We start from the raw sequence: 20,903 nt of genomic DNA on the forward strand, positions 1-20,903 counted from the left end.
GACACCGGTTCAATTCCCACCACGGCAGCTGGTGGAATTTAAATTCAATTAATGAACAAAAATCCGTAATTGAAAGCTAGTCTCAGTAATGGTGTTGTGAAATTATCATTGATTGTTGTAATTGGGGATGGGCAACAAATGCTGGCCTTGCCAGCGATTGCCATATCCCATGAAAGAATTTTTTTTTTTTTAAATTCCTGTATTGATAAAAGTAAAAATCTGTCATGAACCTGTGCAATTGAGCAGCTTTTTAGGAGGTAATTTTTTTTACAGATATGTTGCCTCAATGTTTCTTGATATATTTGAGTGATAACTGGATGCAGTTTGATTAATACAACTGAAAAGGGGGTTTATCACAAACAATAGACTTTGTAAAAATCTGTGCCTAGTCCACCACCTGTATGTTACCCAATTTTAAATTACTGGAAATTACTTTTTAGAACAAAATATAGAGAACCATTTGCTCGTGAAATTTGGCGTAATGTAGTCGGTTCCTTAGCAAAGCAAAGAAATTACACTCAAACGCTTTTAAATCATGCCTGTTTGTGTCCTTGTGTCTGAAGGAACTAGCTTAATTTTTAGACCCTGTTCAATGGCCCTGAAACGAGTGCAGTTCGAGGAAACGCGCCATGGTAATTATTTTGATTGTGGGAGGGGCCAGCTTCTAATGCAATCTTTTAAAATTAACACAAAAGATTGCGGAAACTCAATTCGCGCTTAAAAGTTTGCAGTCTTTTTGCGCAGGTTTCACCGTGCTTGGACAGATTGTACCGAAAAGGCCAGCTCAACTGACCGGAAGCTCTACCTACCTCTGTTTAAGTCCAATGCACGCAGCCAGTCCTGGATTGCTAACGTGGCAGCATCTTCTGCAAGGTTGACTATCGAATAGATTTATGTTTAAACACTTGCTCCACAGGGCTCAGCAATGAGGTTTCTTGGTGCTAGGGTATTGCTCTGTTGCTTTAGGTGAATTGCGTTTGGGTGGCAGATCATTATGCGTTTGGGTTGGGGTGCAGGGGTTGTCACAGTGTGGCTAGGGCTGGAGAGAGGACCCAGTGCTGCGGTATCATTGATATTGGCAGATTAATCATCTCTCAGGAATAATTCCCCTTGGCCTATAACTGTAGCCACAGGTTGTTTACTTACTGAAAGACCCCAATAGGGACAATGAGCTTAGTGAGCAGGTAGTTTGAAGTCCAGTAATAATGTATCAGTTCCTGTTTGCTGTCTGAAATGGCGTGATACGCAGGGATCACTGCTCCTAAATTCTGAACTGAGCTGTCAATGCTGCAACCTCCTGTCAAATTCTTCACTGCTAATGCTCCTTTTGTTCTGCAGATTATTCCACACTTTTACCCGCCATTGGAGTCCCATGTGAGGCAGGGGGTTTTCAACTCACTCAATCACATCGTGGAAAAGCGAGTACTGGCGTAAGTACAGACTTAGGTGTCTGTGGGCATCTCTTTGTGTGCACATGTGTTTTGTGCGTGACTGAGTCTGTATATCCATGCTGCCAGTTCAGTGTTCAGGTGCTGATGCAATGTTGAGTGTGTTTGTGATTGCTTGTGATGTGATTTTGAATCCTGTGAATTTCTACCATTATTGTACGTGCAGCGTTTCGTCGAGTGCCGCAATCTTTCCATGAGCAAATCATCCTAAACCTAACGGCTGTTGGGAATGCACTGCCAGTTTCTGAGTCTGACCAGGTGCTGCACTCATTTCAGGATCAGAACAGCAATGAATGGAAAGAGGCAGGGGAGAGAGGTGAGAGCACACCCATCCTGAGAGACATTGCAACTGCCTGCAGTTTTGTGACTTGCTCTTGCTGCAATAAATGAGTTGCTCGAGCTACAGGAAACATCGCCATCTAGCCAGTACTTTACTGTTGTGTGATCCTCTTATTTCCCCTTCTCAGATTGCTCACAACAACTCCTCATAATGAAGCATTTTGTGCCCGCATGCACCAAGAACTGCACAACATTCAGGTTTGGGCTGATAAGTGGCAAGTCACATTCACACCACACAGGTGCCAGCAATGGCCATCTCCAACAGGAAAGAAATTCTAACCATCTCCCCATGCCATTCAATAGCATTACCATCATTGAATCCCCCCCATCAACAACATCTTGGGGGTTACCATTGACCAGAAACTTCACTGCAGCAGCCATGTAAATACTGTGACTAGGAGTTCTGCAGTGACTAACTCACCTCCTGACTCTCCAAAGCCTGTCCACCATCTACAGGGTGCAAGTCAGGAGTGTGATGGAATCCTCTCCACTTGCCTGGATGGATGCAACTCCAAAAACGATCAAGAAGCTCAATACCATCCAGGGCAAAGCAGTCCGCTTAATCGGCACCTTAAACATTCACTCCCACCACTGACGCACTGTGGCAGCAGTGTGTACCATCTACAAGATGCACTGCAGCAATGCACCAAGGCTCCTTGGACAGCACCTTCCAAACCTGCAACGTCTACAACCTAAAAGGATATGGGTAGCAGATGTGTGGGAAGGCCACCACCTGCAAGTTCCCCTCCAAGTCTCTCACCATCCTGACTTGGGAATGCATCACTGTCACTGGATCAAAATCCTAGAATGTTCTCTCTAACAGCACTTTGGGTGTACCTGCACCAGATGGACTGCAGCAGTGCAAGAACGCGGCCTACCTCCACCTTCTCGAGGGCAATTAAGGATGAGCAATAAGTGCCAGCCTTGCCAGCGATGCTCTCATCCCATGAATAAATATGTAAACAAAAGACTGACAGACCTAGAACTATCTGTGTGGGGATCCTGTCCATACTGATGCACCCCAGGGGAAATCCTGCTCTGCCCTAATTTTGGAAAGGGCAATGTCAGCTGCCCAAACGAGCATGGGGCTAATATTGCAGAAGCTGTGCTGTATCTGAGGTGGCAACAATGTGCATTTATATAGCACCTTTAACGCAGTAAAACTTCCCAAGGCATTTCACAGGAGCATAATCAGACAAATTTGACACTGAGCCACATCAGGGAATATTAGGACAGGTGACCAAAAGCTTGGTGACCAAAGGGGTAGGATTTAAAGAGAATTTTAAAGGAGGAGAGAGAGAGAGAGAGAGGCAGAGGCGTTTAGGGAGGGAATTCCAGCATTTAGGACCCAGGCAGCTGAAGGCATGTTCGCCAGTGGTGGAGCGATGGGAATTAGAGGGGGAGGAGGGGTGGCTAGTGTGCAAGAGGCCAGAATTGGAGGAGCATAAAGATCTCCGATACGGGGCAACAGAGTTTTTGTATGACCAAGTTTACAAAGAGTGCACGGTGGGAGGTTAGCCAGTAGAACATTGGAATAGTCGAGTCGAGAGTTAGTAAAGGCATGGGTGAATGTTTCGGCAGCAGACAGGTGAGGCAGGGGCAGAATCGGCCAATGTTAAGGAGATGGAATAGGCAGTTTCAGTGATGGAGTTGGGTCCGGGGCTAGAAGCTGAGTTTAGGCTCCCGTACGACACCAAGGTTGCAAACAATCTGGTGGACCCTCAGACAGTGGTCTGGAAAAGGGATGGTATCGGTGGCTAGTAAATGGAGTTGCTGGCAGGGATGAAATGGCCAGGCAGTAAACAACACTGCAGTCTGATGACTATACGCCCCTGTGGACTCTTAGGGGGTGTGGACACCAGTATGGAACATCCTAATTAAGGGTCATAATTATAAGATAGTCACCAATAAAACCAATAGGAAATTCAGGAGAATCTTCTTTCCCCAGAGTGTGGTGAGAATGTGGAACTCGCTACCACAGGGAGTGGTTGAGGGGAATAGCAGAGATACATTTAAGGGGGAAGCTGGATAAACACATGAGGGAGAAAGGAACAGAAGGATATGCTGATCGGGTGAAATGAAGATGGCGGATGGGAGGAGGCTCGTGTGGAGCAGAAACACCAGCATGGACCTGTTTCTGTGCTGTAAATACTGTGTAATGTCTAATCTCCACATATAACCCGAGTTTAGTTGGGCAGAGTTCAAAATGGAAAATGCTGGAAATACTCAGCAGGTCCGACAACACCTATGGTGAGAGAAACAGAGTTAACACCTCAGGTCGGAAGACCTTCCATCAGAAACGGGAAGCCAACTAGAAGTAAAAGTCACTTTTTCAGTTGGAAGCCTGATTCGCAGCCAGAGGTTTCCAATGACATGCAGGAAAAATGGTCATCATGTTCGGGAAAAACTGTAAATATAGAGAGAGGATTGGACGGATATTTGAAGAGATTTGCAGGGCTAAGGTGTAAGGGCAGTGGAGTGGAATTAATTGGGTAGCTCTATCTAAGAGATGGCACAGGCATGATGGCCTAAATGGTATTCAGTGCTGTATCGTTTTAGGATTCATTTGATTGGCTGATTGTTGGCTGGATCTAGTTGCGCATTCCATGATTTAAAAAAAAAACCCAGCAAGTTGCTGAAAATGGGAACATCAGAACAGGAGCAGACCATTTAACCCCTCCAGCCTGTCCCGCCATTTCATGTGGTCATGGCTGTTCTAAGATCTAACGAGCCTTTGCCCCGTTTCTCTTATTACAAAAGCCTATTTCCGTTTTAACATTAACAGCTGATCGAGCATCAATTGCTGTTTGCAGAAAGACAGTTCCAAACTCCTACCACCATCTGCGTGAAGAAGTGCTTCCAATGTAGAGTAGGTCTTGGCAGCGTCTGACAGTTAACTATAGTGGCAGCTTCTGATGACGGGATCTTCAACGAAACGTTAAACAAATCTCTTTCTGGCGTTTAATCATCTGGACACCTGCCTGCGGGGCATTTTCCTTTTGAAAGAACCTCGTGGTGACTCCTCTTTTTTTTTTCCTTTTTCTCTCTCTCTCTCTCTCTCTCTTTCGCTATTCTCAGGCCCTTGGCACCACTGTTCGACAACCCAAAACTGGACAAAGAGCTGCGCGCCATGATACGGGAAAAGTTTCCGGAATTTTGTAGCTCGCCTTCTCCGCCAGTGGAAGGTAATTGACCCTCTTTCGGAGAAAAGAAAGGAAAGATTTGCGTCGTTACAGCGTGACCTCGGACCGTCCCAAAACGCTTACCAGCCAATGAAGTGTGAGCACTGTTGAAACACAGCAGTCAGTTTGCACACAGCAAGCAAAAGTGAGATAATGAGGTTATCCGGTGTGGTGATGTATAAATATTGGCCCGACTCGCCAGCTCTTCAAAAACAGGCCCCGGGATCTTTTATGCCCGCCTGAAAGGGCAGATGGGGCCGGATTTAGAATCTGAACGTCTCATCTGAAAAACAGCACCCTCGACAGTGCAGCACTCCCTCTGCTGCACTGGGAGTGCTCAGGTTTCTGGAATCGAGGATTTGAACCCATGATTTTCTGACTCTGAGGCGAAAAATGTACTCACTGAGCCACGACTGACACAGCCTTTGCGTTGCTAGAGTTCAGTCAGGCACACTCACTGGTCAGGACAAGATGATAAGAGTTCAAACCATTGGGAAATTGGTTGCTGTATTTCCTACATTACGACAGTGGCTACACTTTGTATGAAAAATAAGTTACTCCATTGGCTGTGAAGCACTTTGGATGGCCTGAGGTCATGTCAGGCGCTACAGAAATGCAAATATTTCTTTCTAACGACAACATTTCAAGAGGAGGGAGACCGTTAACGGGAATGGCAGTGCTTCAGCTCTTCCTGTGGCGATGCGAGTGATTTAGTTGTGAATTTCATGTGTAATAGCAGGTCTTAGCCTAGAACATTTCTATTACATGACGCATCATTGTGGCTATGGGTACCCTAGCAGATTTATCACCACCCAGACGCAGTCTCTTATGTTGCTGTCGTGTTTGACGGCCAAATCTCCTCCCTCTCTGCATCATTTGACATTTCAAATTGAAATGCTTATTTCACCTCCTCCCCTCTGGTTTCATCCCTTTAGAGCTCATCGCTAAGCTCTCCTGAGAAATCCTAGCAGGAATGCAAGCTCGTGTTTCCTTTCTTAAAAAATAATCGTTCCTTGTGGATGGAAACGGGGGAAAAAATCAAATTAAAAAGCTTTTAGAGCTGGGCATAGAGAAGGTTCAAGTTACTCACTGGTCCTGACCTTTGGGAGCTAAACTGTGGGACCAGTGAGAAGGCCCATACCCCTTTCCTGGTTCTCCCAACACCTCCTGCAGGTGCTAGAATGCATTTGTCAAATGTCGTCAGCCTCCTTCCTTCTACGATTCACTACATCGCGCTTTGAGTAAAAGAATGACTTGCATTTCTGTAGCACCTTTCACAACCTCAGGACATCCCAAAGGGCTTCACTGCCAATGAGGCACTTTTTTGAAGTGCAGTCACTTTTTTAATGTAGGAAACGCAGCAGCCAATTTGAACACAGCAAGCTCCCAAAAACAGCCATGTGATAATGACCCAGATTGTCTGTTTTTAGTGATAGTTGAGGGATAAATATTGTCTGCAGGATACTGGGGAGAACTCCCCCTGCTCTTCTAAGCAATAGAGGCCGTGGGATCGTTCAGAGGGCAGGTGGGGGCTCCATTTAATGTCTCGTTCCCCCCCAAAGGTGGCGCCACTGACAGTGCAGCACTCCCTCAGTACTGGTCCTGGGAGTGTCAGTCTAGATTCTGGTGTGAGGTTTGAACCCATGACCCTCTGACCTGGCGAGGGCTACCTACCCACACTGGAGTAAGCAAGAGCAACTTGGTAGTGAAGTGTACAGGTAAGTACGTTAGGTAGAAAGGAATAGTTGACAGCGTGAGCTGAAGTAAGGTGGGAGGAGGCTAGTGTGGAGGGTAAATGCCAGAATACACCCATTGGGCTGTGCTGTGAAATTCTGTATAGTTCTATGTGGACTTTATTCATGTTCGGCACTGGTGATCAATCTGTAAAGCACAGGGAGTAGCTCCGGGTTTCTCTTTACAGCTAACTCTGAAAAATCATCCTTTACATGCCTGAGTTTGCCTACACTCCACAGCTGAGGCTTCATAATCCATTCATTCTCTGATCCTTTCAAGAATAGTTCATTGACATAAAAGCAGAAAATGCTGGGAATGCTCAGGAGGCCAGGCAGCATCTGCTCGATGGAAGGTCATCGACCTGAAAAGTTAACTTTGTTTCTCTCTCCGCAGATGCTGCTTGACCTGCTGAGTGTTTCCAGCATTTACCGTTCTTATTTCAGCTTTCTAGCACCCACAGTATTTTGCTTTTGTATTGCAGCTTATTTACCTAAACATGCGCTCTGTATCATGGTTAATTGATCCATCTGCTTCTGTTTATAGACTAGTCACTGAAGTTGCACATTAATCACTCATGGTTGATGTTATCCCAGTCACTTATTTCCTTGCTGTGGCATCCAGCTGTTCCCCTGTTTATCTTACAAAAACCTATTGCTTTTTGACCCATTAGAGTTCTACAGGACACAGCCTCCGTGAGTTTGTCAATTTAGTCCCAGTGTTGTACACAACATGAATTAAATATGAGGCATTCTCAATCCTGTTCCTGGTAGGCACAGGCCCCACGCCAGGCTGCTTTTAATCTATCGATCTTGGAAAGAGCACGGGATGGCTGATTAGTTTGGCGCTGAAGGGCAGAGTTGAAGAAAATTTACTCCGCGCCCAATCTCGAGTGCTCAGCTCTTACACTGATGGTGTGTTGTTCCACTGCGACTACAAATGACCTGAAAAAAGCATTTTTTTCTTGCCAGTTAAAATTGAAGAATCTGTCGCCATTGATATGGATAATCATGTAACTGACAAAGAGCGAGAGGAGAATTGCTACGACAATGCAGACGCTGCCTTTAGCGATGATGAGGAAGAGCTGAACAATAAAGGTGAGCAAGACAGGAACTCTCTGTGCCAATCCTTAGCTTGAAGCATTAACCAGTCTGGGTGACTGAGGCTCCATAGACCAAGTGCTGAATGGTTACAGTGTTAATCTATCATCTCTTAAGCTCAGTATACATCCTTCATATGAGAATATGAGAAATAGGAGCAGGTGTGGGCTGTTTGGCCCGTCGAATTGGCTCCGCCATTCACTAAGATCATGGTTGATACACTACCTGGTATCCCTTCGTGTCCAAAAATCTATCAAACTTAGCCTGGTATATACTTGAGCGCTGACCATCCACAGCCCTCTGGGGTAGAGTATTCCAAAGATTCGCAGCCCTCTGAGTGAAGAAATTGCTCCTCATCTCAGTTCGAAATGGCTGACCCCTTTATCCTGAGGCTGTGCCCTCCACCCACCCCCGCTAGTTCTAGACTCCCCAGCCAGAGGATACATCCTCCCAGCATCTACAGTATGGGAATTGTAGCATCGTGGTTGTGTTACTGCATTAGTAATCCAGAGGCTTGGAAATTTGCCATTCGTGCCAGGTCTGGCCTACATGTGACTTCAGACTCATAAGATAGCAATGTGGTTGATTTTAACAGCCCTCTGAAAGCCACTCAGTTGTATTAAACTGCTGTGGAAAAGTCTAATAAGAATAAACAGAATGGACTACCCGGCATCGACCTAGTGACTGGATACAATAAAGGCACCCCATGTCCAGTCAACCCTGCATAGCCCTCACTAACATCTAGGGACTTGTCAAAGTTGGGAGATCTGTCCCACAAACAAGTCAAGCAATAGCCTGACATGGTCATACTCAATGAATCATACCTTACAGCCAGGAAGCTTCCATCACCATACCTGGGTCTGTCCTGTCCATTAAAGGTGGTGGAACAGTTGGGATGGAATGGCCTGGGGATCAGACTGGGTCATTGATCAGTAGGCTTGGGTTGGATTGGGGGTGCTGAGGTTAGTTTGTTTCCTTCACCCAGTAAACTTGTGTTGGGTTTGGTTTAGGCTGGTTCTTTAAAGACCTCTCTCCTTTTTATAGGGAAAAAACGTGAATTCCGATTTCATCCAATTAAAGAAGCCATTGTTGAAGAGCCTGTTGACATCACACCCTACCTGGACCAATTAGACGACGCGCTGAAGGAAAAAGTGTTACTTATTCAGAAAGGACGGTATGGAGATAAAAGGAGCTAGTGTTCAAGAAACCATTTCTTCAGTTTCTGTAATACTGCAATAATTCTGCAGTTTGGGGGTTGAATAGAAAGGCTGAGTTGTCAGGTTCTCCTTACTTCATTCTTCCTTTCCTCTCATCCACAATTTTTGTAGCAGTTATGATGTTTCTTTTACCATATTTCGCTCTTCATACTCTATCTGCCATTCAATCGCTGCATCCAACTAGTTGGGACGCTGCTGCTGTTGTCATCTTTAGGAGGGTTAAAATCAGACACTCTTCCTCCTTCCGATGGCTATCCAGTGACCGGTGCTGGGAAGTGTGCCCATGAGGGTAGGTTTCGGTGGGGCTCTAGGGGCCCTATTCCCAGTCAAATGGCCTGATGCTGCCCATTGTCCTGGTTCATTTACTTGGAAAATGGGCAATTGGTGGGTGTCTGTGCCTGTGGAACCCAGACCCCAGTAAGAGTTGGCACCTTCAGGGGTAAGTTACAAAGAAAGAGCGAGGTCTCTGTAGTACCCTTCATATCCTCGAAGAAGTACTTTTTTTTTGGAAGTGTCGTCACTGTTGTAGGACGCGACGTGTTGGACTGCGTTCCTGTTCGATTTTATTTTGTTATTTTAACCACACACATCAGTTGTAGGAGCCACAAAATCAGATCTTTGTTTGCAACAAGCTCATGTTACACAGTCCAGCATTAGTACTCAGTCAAATCATACAATACGGTTCCAGTATGATTCCAAAATTCTTTATCATTGAGTTCACAATTCACTATAAAAACTCAGGTATCCTGATTCATAATTCCAGCATTGCTACTGCAAAGAGTGTCTTGCACCCATTCTGTCTTGCACCCATTCTGTCTTGCACCCATTCTGTCTTGCACCCATTCTGTCTTGCACCCATTCTGTCTTGCACCCATTCTGTCTTGCACCCATTCTGTCTTGCACCCATTCTGTCTTGCACCCATTCTGTCTTGCACCCATTCTGTCTTGCACCCATTCTGTCTTGCACCCATTCTGTCTTGCACCCATTCTGTCTTGCACCCATTCTGTCTTGCACCCATTCTGTCTTGCACCCATTCTGTCTTGCACCCATTCTGTCTTGGCCCCCATTCTGTCTTGGCCCCCATTCTGTCTTGGCCCCCATTCTGTCTTGGCCCCCATTCTGTCTTGCACCCATTCTGTCTTGCACCCATTCTGTCTTGCACCCATTCTGTCTTGCACCCATTCTGTCTTGCACCCATTCTGTCTTGCACCCATTCTGTCTTGCACCCATTCTGTCTTGCACCCATTCTGTCTTGCACCCATTCTGTCTTGCACCCATTCTGTCTTGCACCCATTCTGTCTTGCACCCATTCTGTCTTGGCCCCCATTCTGTCTTGGCCCCCATTCTGTCTTGGCCCCCATTCTGTCTTGGCCCCCATTCTGTCTTGGCCCCCATTCTGTCTTGGCCCCCATTCTGTCTTGGCCCCCATTCTGTCTTGGCCCCCATTCTGTCTTGGCCCCCATTCTGTCTTGGCCCCCATTCTGTCTTGGCCCCCATTCTGTCTTGGCCCCCATTCTGTCTTGGCACCCATTCTGTCTTGCACCCATTCTGTCTTGCACCCATTCTGTCTTGCACCCATTCTGTCTTGCACCCATTCTGTCTTGCACCCATTCTGTCTTGCACCCATTCTGTCTTGCACCCATTCTACTAAACGACAATATATTAAAAGACCTACAAGGCAGACTTCAGATAACATGGATCCAAGAAGATGCACTCATGTCTTCACTCTCTCCCAATGGTTCTGTTACCATGGTTATATGGTCTCTGTAAGGTGTTCAGTCACTTTATTATTAGAGACAGTGACTAAACAATATGCCCCAGACTCTAAAGACGTGGACAGATGAGCTTCCTATTTCTTTAGCCCCTCAGCCTCACCTTTAGGTCTACTTCACAAAGCATCTCTGTTCAGAACTGAAAGCTGTTTTAACTGATCCTGTGCTGATCCCACAAACGATGAGTTACATGGGCAGTGTGAACCCACATGAGGCTGTCAACTTATTCACAGCAAGCTCCCACAGTCAGCAATGGGATAATGACCAGATCATCTATTTTTCTGTGAAATTTGTTGAGGGATAAATATTGGCCCCAAGACACTGGGGAGAACACCCCTGCTCTTGGAAATAGTGCCCATGGGATCTGTTACATCCACCTGAAAGGGCAGACGGGGCCTCGGTTTTATGTCTCATCTGAAAGATGGCAACTTCGACAGTGCAGCGCTCCCTCAGTACTGCACAGGGTGTGTCAGCCTCGATTTTGTGCTTGGGTCTCTGGAGTTTGACTCAAACCCACAACTATCTGACTCGGGTGAGAGTGCTCCCCGCTAAACCATGGCTGACCCCTTTCGAAGGGAGTTGTTGATGTCCCACAGAAAGACACATTTTTCTTTGGAGAAATCGGTTTCAGCAAATGCTGGTCTAAGAACCAAGTTTATTTTAAAGCCTTTGTACAGCGTGATGAGGCACAGGTTACTATGGGTGTAGTATCTCTGGCCAACAGTAAAGAACAGAGAATAATTCACTGTTAATAGCAGTGGCGTCACTGGGATTGTTCAGCATATTGGCACCAATATATAACTGGAAAAGTGGCACCTACGCTGTTGTGCAGTGAGTTCCTCGGTGGTACCTCGTTTTTAATTCATCAGCAGCACCCACCAGTACTTCCCTTGTGTTAGAATCGCAAGGGAGGTTTGGATGAATAAGGTGCTTTGATCTACTTGAACTCCTGCTACGCCACGATCTTCCCATTGAGTGGTGTTTTACGCGTCCACCATTGCTTGCTCGAAGAAGGGACTTGTGTTTATATAGCACCGTATCATGCCTCAGAAATGCCTTGTTATATGTGACAGAAGGTGCCCATTTGGCCCAGTGTGCCTGTGTCAGCTCTTTGAAAGAGCTAACAAATTAGTACCCCCCTGCTCTTTCCCCAAAGCCATGTCAATTTCTCCTTTTCAAGTATTTGTCCAGTTTGCTTTTGAAAGTTACAATTGAATCTGCTTTCACTGCCCTTTCAGGCAGAGCATTCCAGATCATCGTAACTTGCTGTATAAAGAGAAATTCTCCTCATCTCATCTGGTTCTTTTTGCCAGTTTTTGTTTTTTATTTGTCCATGGGATGTAGGTGTCTCTGGAAGGCCAGCATTTATTATCCATCCCTAATTGCCTTAGACCTGTGTCCTCTGGTTACTGACCTTCCTTCCGGTGCAAACAGTTTCTCTCTGTCTTCTCTACCAAAACCATTTTGAACACCCCAACTAAAATCACAGAGTGGTTCATGTCGAATGAATTGCTTTGCAAATTAGTCACTGCGCATCAGTTGAATGCAGCAGTGCACAGCAAGATCCCATGGGCAGCAATGAGGCGCATGACTAGTTAATCTGGCCTTCGCTGCTGTTTGCGCCTCTTGTGTTGGCCCGGGTACTGGAGGAGCCCACTGTAAACCAAGACCCTGGATTGAGCAGGCAGGGTGTTGCAGAATGTTGATGTCAGGGTGAGGCTGGCATCACCTGGTCTGTTTGCTTGGATGGTGACGCCTAATTTTTTTCTCCCCCCCCCCCCCCCCCCCCCACCCTCCTTCCCTAACCTTCGCCCCACCCCACCCTTCCCCCACAGAACGGAAGACCAAGACAACTACCACACGTAAGCACCTTTTATTGCCATTGAACTGGTAGTCTTTTCTCTTGTGCTGTGCAGTTAAATTCATGCCCCTTGAAATCCCCTCCCCCCACCCCAGCCTTGTAATAACAGGTCACATCGCCAGGGCAGAACAGGACGGAGTGGAACTGATGGGGCAAGAGCGTCCATGCTAGAATAATCAGACATGGACTCTGAATGGAGTGGGAGTCATCCAGTAATACGTCTCTAATTGGCCTTGGCGATCCCGAGTCGGGGAGCGGAATTAAGGCCAGGGTTTGGAAGAGGAGGAAAAATCTGCTCCTGGAGCCAGTTCTAGAGACTCCCTGTGCCGCATGTTCTGTAGTGACCCCCCTTGGCAATGGAGATGTGACTTGGATAGTTTCAGTTTGAAATGTTCTTTGACCCTCTTAATTAGATTCTAGTCTATAAAGTTAATCCTGAGTATCTGTTATTCTAATAAGTTCCATATCTAAATTTCTTGATTAGTTTCCAGTCCAGATTCACCTTTATCATGTGCTAAGCATGAAATTACTATTGTGACTGTTTTGATAGTTTGTCTGGATTATGTGGTTATTGGTTAATGGGTGGAGGAAGTGAGTGGAGAGACAGTGAGAGACTGAAAAAAGACTGCCCATTCTGTTAGAGAGCACAGGTCGCCTCCTCAGTCTGTGCTGGACTGGCTGATTTCATCTGGGGTGGTCTTAGGTCTGCGGTCAGCCTCAGCGTCCCTGGGAGAGGGAGAGCAAAAGCAGTGATGGTTCCTGCTTTGGTCAGTATCCACCGAGCCCCTGCTGGAAATCATAGCTGCGGATGTCAGGTGAGGCTGCGATGCACTCGAAGGTGAATAGTCAGCCAATGTTCTCAGTCCAGCACACTTCTGAATTAGGTGCTGGAGGTCAGTTGGTCCCCCTGGGAAACTTTACCCTGGCGAGAGTCCGAGCTTTCGGGAGAGAATGGGATGTAAATAGGAAGAAAGCGGAGAGTGATTGTGCTCCGCAAAGGACCGTCAGTGTTGGGGGAAGCTACTGTCACCAGGTTTGTCGAAGAGGTACCCCCAGACTGCCAACATTGCTGGTTCTGCCATGTGTTTCATGTGCTGTGGGTGAAACCCAGTGTTTAGCTGAGCTCCAAACCAGGGAAAGAGTCACAATTCAGAACCTGGGGTCGGCGTTTTGAGATTCATATTTAGTACAGGATTCTGCTTCATGTCGGCTTCTGTCATGCAGCCTCAGACTTGAACACTTGTCATTTACATTTGTGCTTTTTTTTTTCTCCCTCTCTCCTAGTGACACAGAGATTCAGTGTGAACTTATGCAGGAAATCGTGGATATGATACTGGAGGTGAGTAGTTGATGCACCCAACACAGTTTGCAAGTTCTCCCTGTGCCTGCGTGGGTTTCCTCCGGGTGCTCCGGTTTCCTCCCACATGCCAAAGACTTGCTGGTTGATAGGTTAATTGGCCATTATATATTGCCCCTAGTATAGGTAGGTGGTAGGGAAATATAGGGACAGGTGGGGATGTGGTAGGAATATGGGTTTAATGTAGGATTAGTATAAATGGGTGGTTGATGGTCGGCACAGACTCGGTGGGCCGAAGGGCCTGTTTCTGTGCTGTATCTCTAAACTAAACTAAACAGTACCATCTTCTCAAAGTGTTGGCATCAAAGACCTTCGCAGCAGTTAGTGATCCAGTTATCTTCATCCATGTACAAAAATGCTGTGAGCAAGAAAAGGTTATGTACGGGGCTGTGTTCCCTGGAATTTAGAAGGTTAAAGGGGTGATTTGATTGATGTTTTTAAGATATATTTGATAGAGGTGTTAAAAATCCTGAAGCGTTTGGATAGAGTAAATAAGGGCAAATGATTTCCAGTGACTAAAGGCAGGGCCACCAATAGCGGAGCAATTAAAATTGGGGATGCAGAAGAGGTCAGAATTGGAGGAATGCAGACATCTCCGAGGGCCTTAGGGCTGGAGAAGCTCACTCTAGAAAGGGCTGAGGCCATGGAAGGATTTGAAAACCAGGATGAGGATTTTAAAATCGAGGTATTGTTGAACTGGGAGTCAGTGTAGGCCAGTGAGGACAGGGGGTGGTTGGTGAATGGGGGTAAAAGAGGGGTAATATTTAGGGTGTCTTCGAGGAGCCTGAGGAACAATGGGAAGCTGATTATACCTGTGTCTGATATCACATTGCACTACATCATCCCAATTCCCAATTACAGACAATGATTGCTGTCAGGAGTAATTGGCAATGGAGCTGAATTTATTTTCTTCTTTCTCCTCCCCACCCACCCCCCCCCCCCCCCCACTCCTTGTCTCCGAGAAGGACGACTTTGATACCGAGCTCATGGTGACACTGGCCTCCTGTCTTGTCGAATTGTTCAAGGGACACTTCAGGGGCGATGTTCTGCCAGAGGAGATCACAGAGGAGTAAGTGTTGACTTGAGAGAATGTGTTTTTTCTTTTGTGCTATAATACCCACGCATCTCAATTCAATGGAAGGTGCCACACGACGGAGCTTGTTGAGTTGGTGGGAAGAGAGAGAATGTGTGAACAAGGGGGGGCAGGGGTGGAGTCCATTAGGGCAATGAATTGAAATTACTCCGCAACCAAGACATCTGCAGGACCAGCTGACAGCTCGTGGCAGTGTTAGCCTCTCGCTGCTGGTGTCACACCTCTTGGCAAGTTGTGCCAATATTTCAAATTGCAACCGACTGCGAAGCTGCTGTTCAGCGCAGGACTTCAAATCATGACAAATTTCTGGACTTTCTCAGTGTTTGGTGGCTGAGCAGTGGACCGAAAGCAAACTCTTGCTTTTTATTCTTTTCTATCACCCCTCCTCCATCCCCTCCCGTAGCGTTGGTTGAAGGATAAATATTGGCCAGGACACCACAGAGAACCTCCCTGCACTTTGAAATAATGGCCATGGCATCTCTTAGATCCAACTGAGAGGGCAGATAGGGCCTTGGTTTAACGTCTCGTGTGAAAGCTGGCCTCTCCCGACAGTGCGGTGCTCCCTCAGCGCTGCCTCTCTGACAATGCTCCCTATCTGGGACTGTCAGCTTATTAGTGAGGGTTTGAAACCCACTGAGCTGCAGCTTGAAAAGTATCACTGTCTGAAAGACTGGAATTGATTCATCTTTGATGGCCATCTGGGGCATTGAGTTCCACACTCTCTCCGCCTTCAGTGCGGTAAAAACGCAGTGGTATGAAAAGCACGAGGCATTTTTTTAACCACTTAATTGTTTAATTAATGTGTTAACATTGCTGCTCAGCACGGAGTTGATGTTTAGTTATATAGTATGATTTCAACGCCAAGTTACCGTGTTGTTGATTTATTATGAAGTTAACTCGAGACTGAAATATTAACAAGGTTCCAAAGCCTGAATGGGCAGTGAAAGCAAATTCAACACTAATGTTCAACAGGAAATTGGGTAAATTCTTGAAAAGGAATTATTTGCAGGGCTGTGGGGAAAAGGCAGGAGGAGTGGGACTAATTGGATAGCTCTTTCAAAGAGCCATCACAGACATGATGGGCCGAATGGCCTCCTTCAGTGTCGTAAGATTCTGTGTTAACTAATTTATGGCAGTTTTATCTGTAAATGAAAGATTTCAACAAAGTCATTACAGTCACTCTTTCTGGATCCCATTTTCCATTTGTGGACATCTTCAGAACCAAGATTCTTGCTGATTTGCAGTTTTCCCTCTTGGAGGTAACTGGTTGAATTTCTCCGCCACATCTGCCCCCCTCGCCTCTGCTGAAGGCGGACTGGAGCTGGAACATCAGTGGGATATTCGACTTTGGGGTCCATCACAGCTGAGCCCTACCCTGTCCTTGCTCCCATTTTCCAGCTGGTGCTGCTGGATGAATCAGGAGGCCGTCCCTTCGTCAAGTTAGCTGGAGGAGGAAGCTGTTCATTCCTACCTTTTATTAGCTTTAGACTCGACTATTGCAATGCTGTCCTTGCCGGCCGCCCACTTTCCACACTGTAAGCTTAAACTCACCCAAAACTCTGGTGCCTAGACCTTAATTCTCACCCATCACCCCCTGTGCTCACTGACCTATATTGGCTCCCAGTCTGGCAGTGCTTCAGTGTTCAAAATTCTCTTCCTCTTGTTCAAATCCCTCCATGGTCTCACCTCTCCTTATCTCTGTAACCTCACCAGCTAGTCAACACTCCAAGATCTCTGTGCTCCAATGCTGCCCTCTTGCATATCTCCTTTTCCCCCCCACCCTCGCTCCCCCCAATTTGTGACCGTGCCTTTAGCTGCCTGGGTCGTAAGCTCTGGAATTCCCTCCCTAAACCTTTCTGCCTCTCTCCTCCTTTAAGACACTCTTTAAAACCTACCTCTATGACCAAGCTTTTGGTCACATGCGCGAAAGTCTCCTTATGTGGCTCAGTGCCAGATTCTGTCTGATTTACATGGCTTTGAAGCACCTTGGGATGTTTTACTGGGTGAAAGGCAAATTGTTGTTTGAGGTATGACGTGTTAATTGAATGTGTTTCAGGTCTCTGGAGGAGTCGGTGGGGAAACCGCTTTACGTTACTTTCAGGTAGGTTTATGCCGCTGAATGTGAGCTGTAAGCGTCGTGAAAATAGTACGTGTGAGTGACCGATCGCAAAACCCACCAAGAAAGCTTCCACGACGCTCTGCACGTTGCAGGATCTGAGTCCTCGCTCGTCTCTGCAGAGGCTGCACTGTTCCCCTCCGTGGTTGGGGGCGGCTTCTTTGTTCTGTCCCTCTTGGTTTAGTCCAGGAACAGGAAGTTGCCAACTGTGACCACCAGCTGCGAGTTACAGCTTGCTCCTTGGCACGCGTGTGAACAGGGGAAGTACCAGATGTAAATGGGGACCTGAACCAGGAACCCAGAGTCTGTGCCTTTGGGTGAGAAATAGAGAAAACCGAACAGAAATAAACTGGAGTCCGGTGCATGAGTGTCTTTTTAAAACAAAAAAACATTCTCAGGACGTCGGCATCACTGGCAAGGTTGGTATGTATTGCTCATTCCTAGTTGCCCCTTGAGAAGGTGGTGGCGAGCTGCCTTCTTGAACCGCTGCAGTTTGTGTGGTAAAGGTACTGCCATAATGCTGTTATAGGGAGGTAGTTCTAGGATTTTGATCCAGCAGTGACGGAGGAATGGCCGATACATGTCCAAGTCAGGATGGTGCGTGACTCTGAGGTGATGGTGTTGCCCTATGCCTGCTGGCTTTGTCCTCCTTGGCGGTAGAGGTCCCTGATTTGGGAAGTGCTGTTGAATGTGCAGGAGAGTGACGCTGAAAATCATTCGGTTCCTCCTTATTTAGGAACTTGTGTCAGATGCAGGAGGATAACAGCAGCTTCTCGTTGCTCCTGGAGCTGTTATCGGAATTATACCAGAAGCAGCCCAAGATTGGCTACCACCTTCTCTACTATCTGCGAGCCAGGTAGGAGTTCTGATATGCAGCCTCTGCCTCCCTCCATGTTATACCTGATAATTTCCATATGAAATGGAGAAAATGGAACAGAAATATACTGGAGTCCTGTGCCAAGTGCAGGAAAATGGGATTAGATTGGATGGGTGCTTGATGGTCGGCGTAGATGCGTTGGGCCGAAGGGCCTGTTTCTGTGCTGTATAAATTTATGACTCTATGTATGAAAACTTCTGGAGGCATTGTGCAGTCACAAAATCAGGAAACACGTTTCAAGGGCCTTTCCATCAATAAGAAAATCATTTCAGTCCTCACACTATGTCACTGTTCTGATCCTCCGTCCTGTACCATCAAACACTCCCAAGGACAGGTACAACACGGGGTTAGATACAGAGTAAAGCTCCCTCTACACTGTCCCATCAAACACTCCCAGGACAGGTACAGCACGGGGTTAGATACAGAGTAAAGCTCCCTCTACACTGTCCCCATCAAACACTCCCAGGACAGGTACAGCACGGGGTTAGATACAGAGTAAAGCTCCCTCTACACTGTCCCCATCAAACACTCCCAGGACATGTACAGCACGGGGTTAGATACAGAGTAAAGCTTCCTCTACACTGTCCCCATCAAGCATTCCCAAGGCACTACCCCAACCTTAACCCAAATCTCAATAACATACTCCAGAGTAACATTTATGCTTCACATGCCATCACCCGTCATGCTGATGTAGCCTTGCAGTGAGATTGCCAGATTAAGGACAACTTTGTGCTGTGGGTTTGTGCTCACAGTGAAATGGATTTAAACCCATCTCAAAAAATGGGTCTTTTCACCCCCTACAAGTCTTTGCTGCATTTGTAATTGGAGTCGAGAGCGCGAGCAGAGTGTAATAACTCACTCCGCTGTCCGTTCCCCTTATTGCTGTGCTTGTTTCTTCCAGTAAAGCAGCATCGGGAAAGATGAGACTATATGAGTCGTTCGCCCAGGCTACACAGCTCGGGGATCTCCACACCTGTCTAATGATGGATATGAAAGCCTGTCAGGAGGACGACATCCGGCTGCTCTGCTACCTGACGCCAACTATCTACACGTCGGTAAGGCCAGCCGCTGCTGCCGGTCTGAGTGTGGGACGAGTCTGTGCTTGTGGTTCACTGGGTGGCACTCTGCCTTCTGGGGCAGAAGGTTTTGGGTTCAAGTCACACTCCAGAGACTTGAGCACAAAATCGGGACTGACACTCTGCCTGCACTGGTGGAGGGGCTGTGCCATGGGAGGGGCGGGTCTTTTGAATGAATTGTTAAGCTGAGGCCCTGCCTGCTGTTGGAAGAAGAGCAGGAGGAATTGTCGCTGGTGCCCTGGGCTGATACTTAGCCCCTCAACCAACATCACTGAAAACAAATTATTTGGTCATTTACTGTGTTGCTGTTTGTGGGATCTTACTATGCACGAATTGGCTGCTGCACCTCCTACATTACATTTCAAAAAAAAAATACTCAGCACTTTCAGGAGAGGGAGGCCAACCAAAAAAAAAATGCTTCACCAGCGGGGACTTTGTGAATTGGCAGCGGAGAATAAGACTGACTCCTGTATCTTGTACCCACTGCAGCACCGTCCACCTTCTCGCCTCCCCTCCTCCGTATTAGACCCCAGTGGCCGTGCTCCAGGTTTGAGCCCATGTGCCGATCCGGAGCAGGGTTCCCAGCCGATACCAGTTGCCCCAGTACTGAGGCCCAGGCTAACTGGACTGCGAGAAGGGATTTAAGAGGGGGTAGCTCAGGGCTGCAGTATTCACCCAACCACGGAAGAGCTGGTTTACAGGGGAGCCAAAAAAGGAGCTGCCCGATTCAGTAGCATCGCTTTATCGGCCAGTTGCCTTAGCGACGACCCTTTTTAAAGAAGTAGCGTCAAGATGGAAATAGTGGCTTGGGACTCTGAGAACAATAATTTGTCTGCTGCAGTTTTGAGAGAGGGTGGAATGTCTTTACGCTGAGCAGTGAGTATCTCTAATGGTCTCGCACGGTAATACAAGCAAATGCCTGCTGATGGTGGGGTTCCACTATGTGCACCAACCATGTGCTGGGGTCTCGTTCCCATTGTCTCTCCTTCCCGAAGGTGCTGACTCTTGCTAGGGCTTCAGTACCAGCGGCTCTCTGCAATCCCACAGAGAGCGCTTCTGGGCTATTTGCCTGCAGGGGCGTCATAGGGCACCACTCACATGCAGGTGGAGCTGACTTTACTCTTCCCACCCGCTCCGCGTGCAACGGTGCACGGGCTCCTCTTGGCACAACTGGTTCGGGATACGCAGGCCGTCAACCAGCGAGCTGCCCTTTGCATCGATTCCCGTGCGCTGCTGAGGGAGCTCCGCATCGTCAGATACGCAGACTTGCACGAGGGAAACAAAGACTTGCATTTCTATGGCGCCTTTCTTGACCTCAAGGTGCTTTACAGCCAATGAAGTACCTCTGATGTGTCATCTTGCCCTTGTAATGTAGGAAAGAGGTTAAATCAGATGGCTTTTCGGCGATATATAAAAGACCCCAAGGCACTACTGGAAGTAGAGCAGGCAGACCTGGTCCATATTTATCCTTCTTCCAATATCATTAAAATGGATTATCGCGTGATTTCTCAGTTGTGGGATCTTGCTGAGTGTTCCCAGGCATAACAATGACTACACCTCTCAAGTAACTACTTGCAAGCCTGTCTTCCATTCTTCATTTCACAGCAATGGAATAATACCCAGATAATCAGTGCAGTGCTCCTACCCCCTGTATTGGGAGTGTTCGCCTGGACTTTGTGCTCCAGCCTCTGGAGCGAGCTTTGAAGCAACAGAATTGTGACCCCCTCCCAAGG

General features: G+C 47.1%; 1 protein-coding gene across 1 annotated transcript in view; it reads left to right on the plus strand.

Moving 5' to 3' along the window:
- The window catches only part of ints3 (integrator complex subunit 3), a 213,079-nt gene that overhangs the window by 163,475 nt on the left and 28,701 nt on the right, over positions 1–20,903 (plus strand). Inside the window, exons 13-22 of the mRNA XM_068022811.1 lie at positions 1,339–1,430; positions 4,866–4,972; positions 7,672–7,797; positions 8,845–8,974; positions 12,626–12,652; positions 13,936–13,990; positions 14,974–15,077; positions 17,158–17,202; positions 17,954–18,073; positions 18,996–19,149. Coding sequence (XP_067878912.1) covers positions 1,339–1,430; positions 4,866–4,972; positions 7,672–7,797; positions 8,845–8,974; positions 12,626–12,652; positions 13,936–13,990; positions 14,974–15,077; positions 17,158–17,202; positions 17,954–18,073; positions 18,996–19,149 — 960 coding nt within the window. The remainder of the gene's footprint in view (positions 1–1,338; positions 1,431–4,865; positions 4,973–7,671; positions 7,798–8,844; positions 8,975–12,625; positions 12,653–13,935; positions 13,991–14,973; positions 15,078–17,157; positions 17,203–17,953; positions 18,074–18,995; positions 19,150–20,903) is intronic.

This window comes from Heterodontus francisci, chromosome 46 (genome assembly GCF_036365525.1).
Source record: "Heterodontus francisci isolate sHetFra1 chromosome 46, sHetFra1.hap1, whole genome shotgun sequence".
In the NCBI taxonomy this organism is placed as follows: domain Eukaryota; kingdom Metazoa; phylum Chordata; class Chondrichthyes; order Heterodontiformes; family Heterodontidae; genus Heterodontus; species Heterodontus francisci.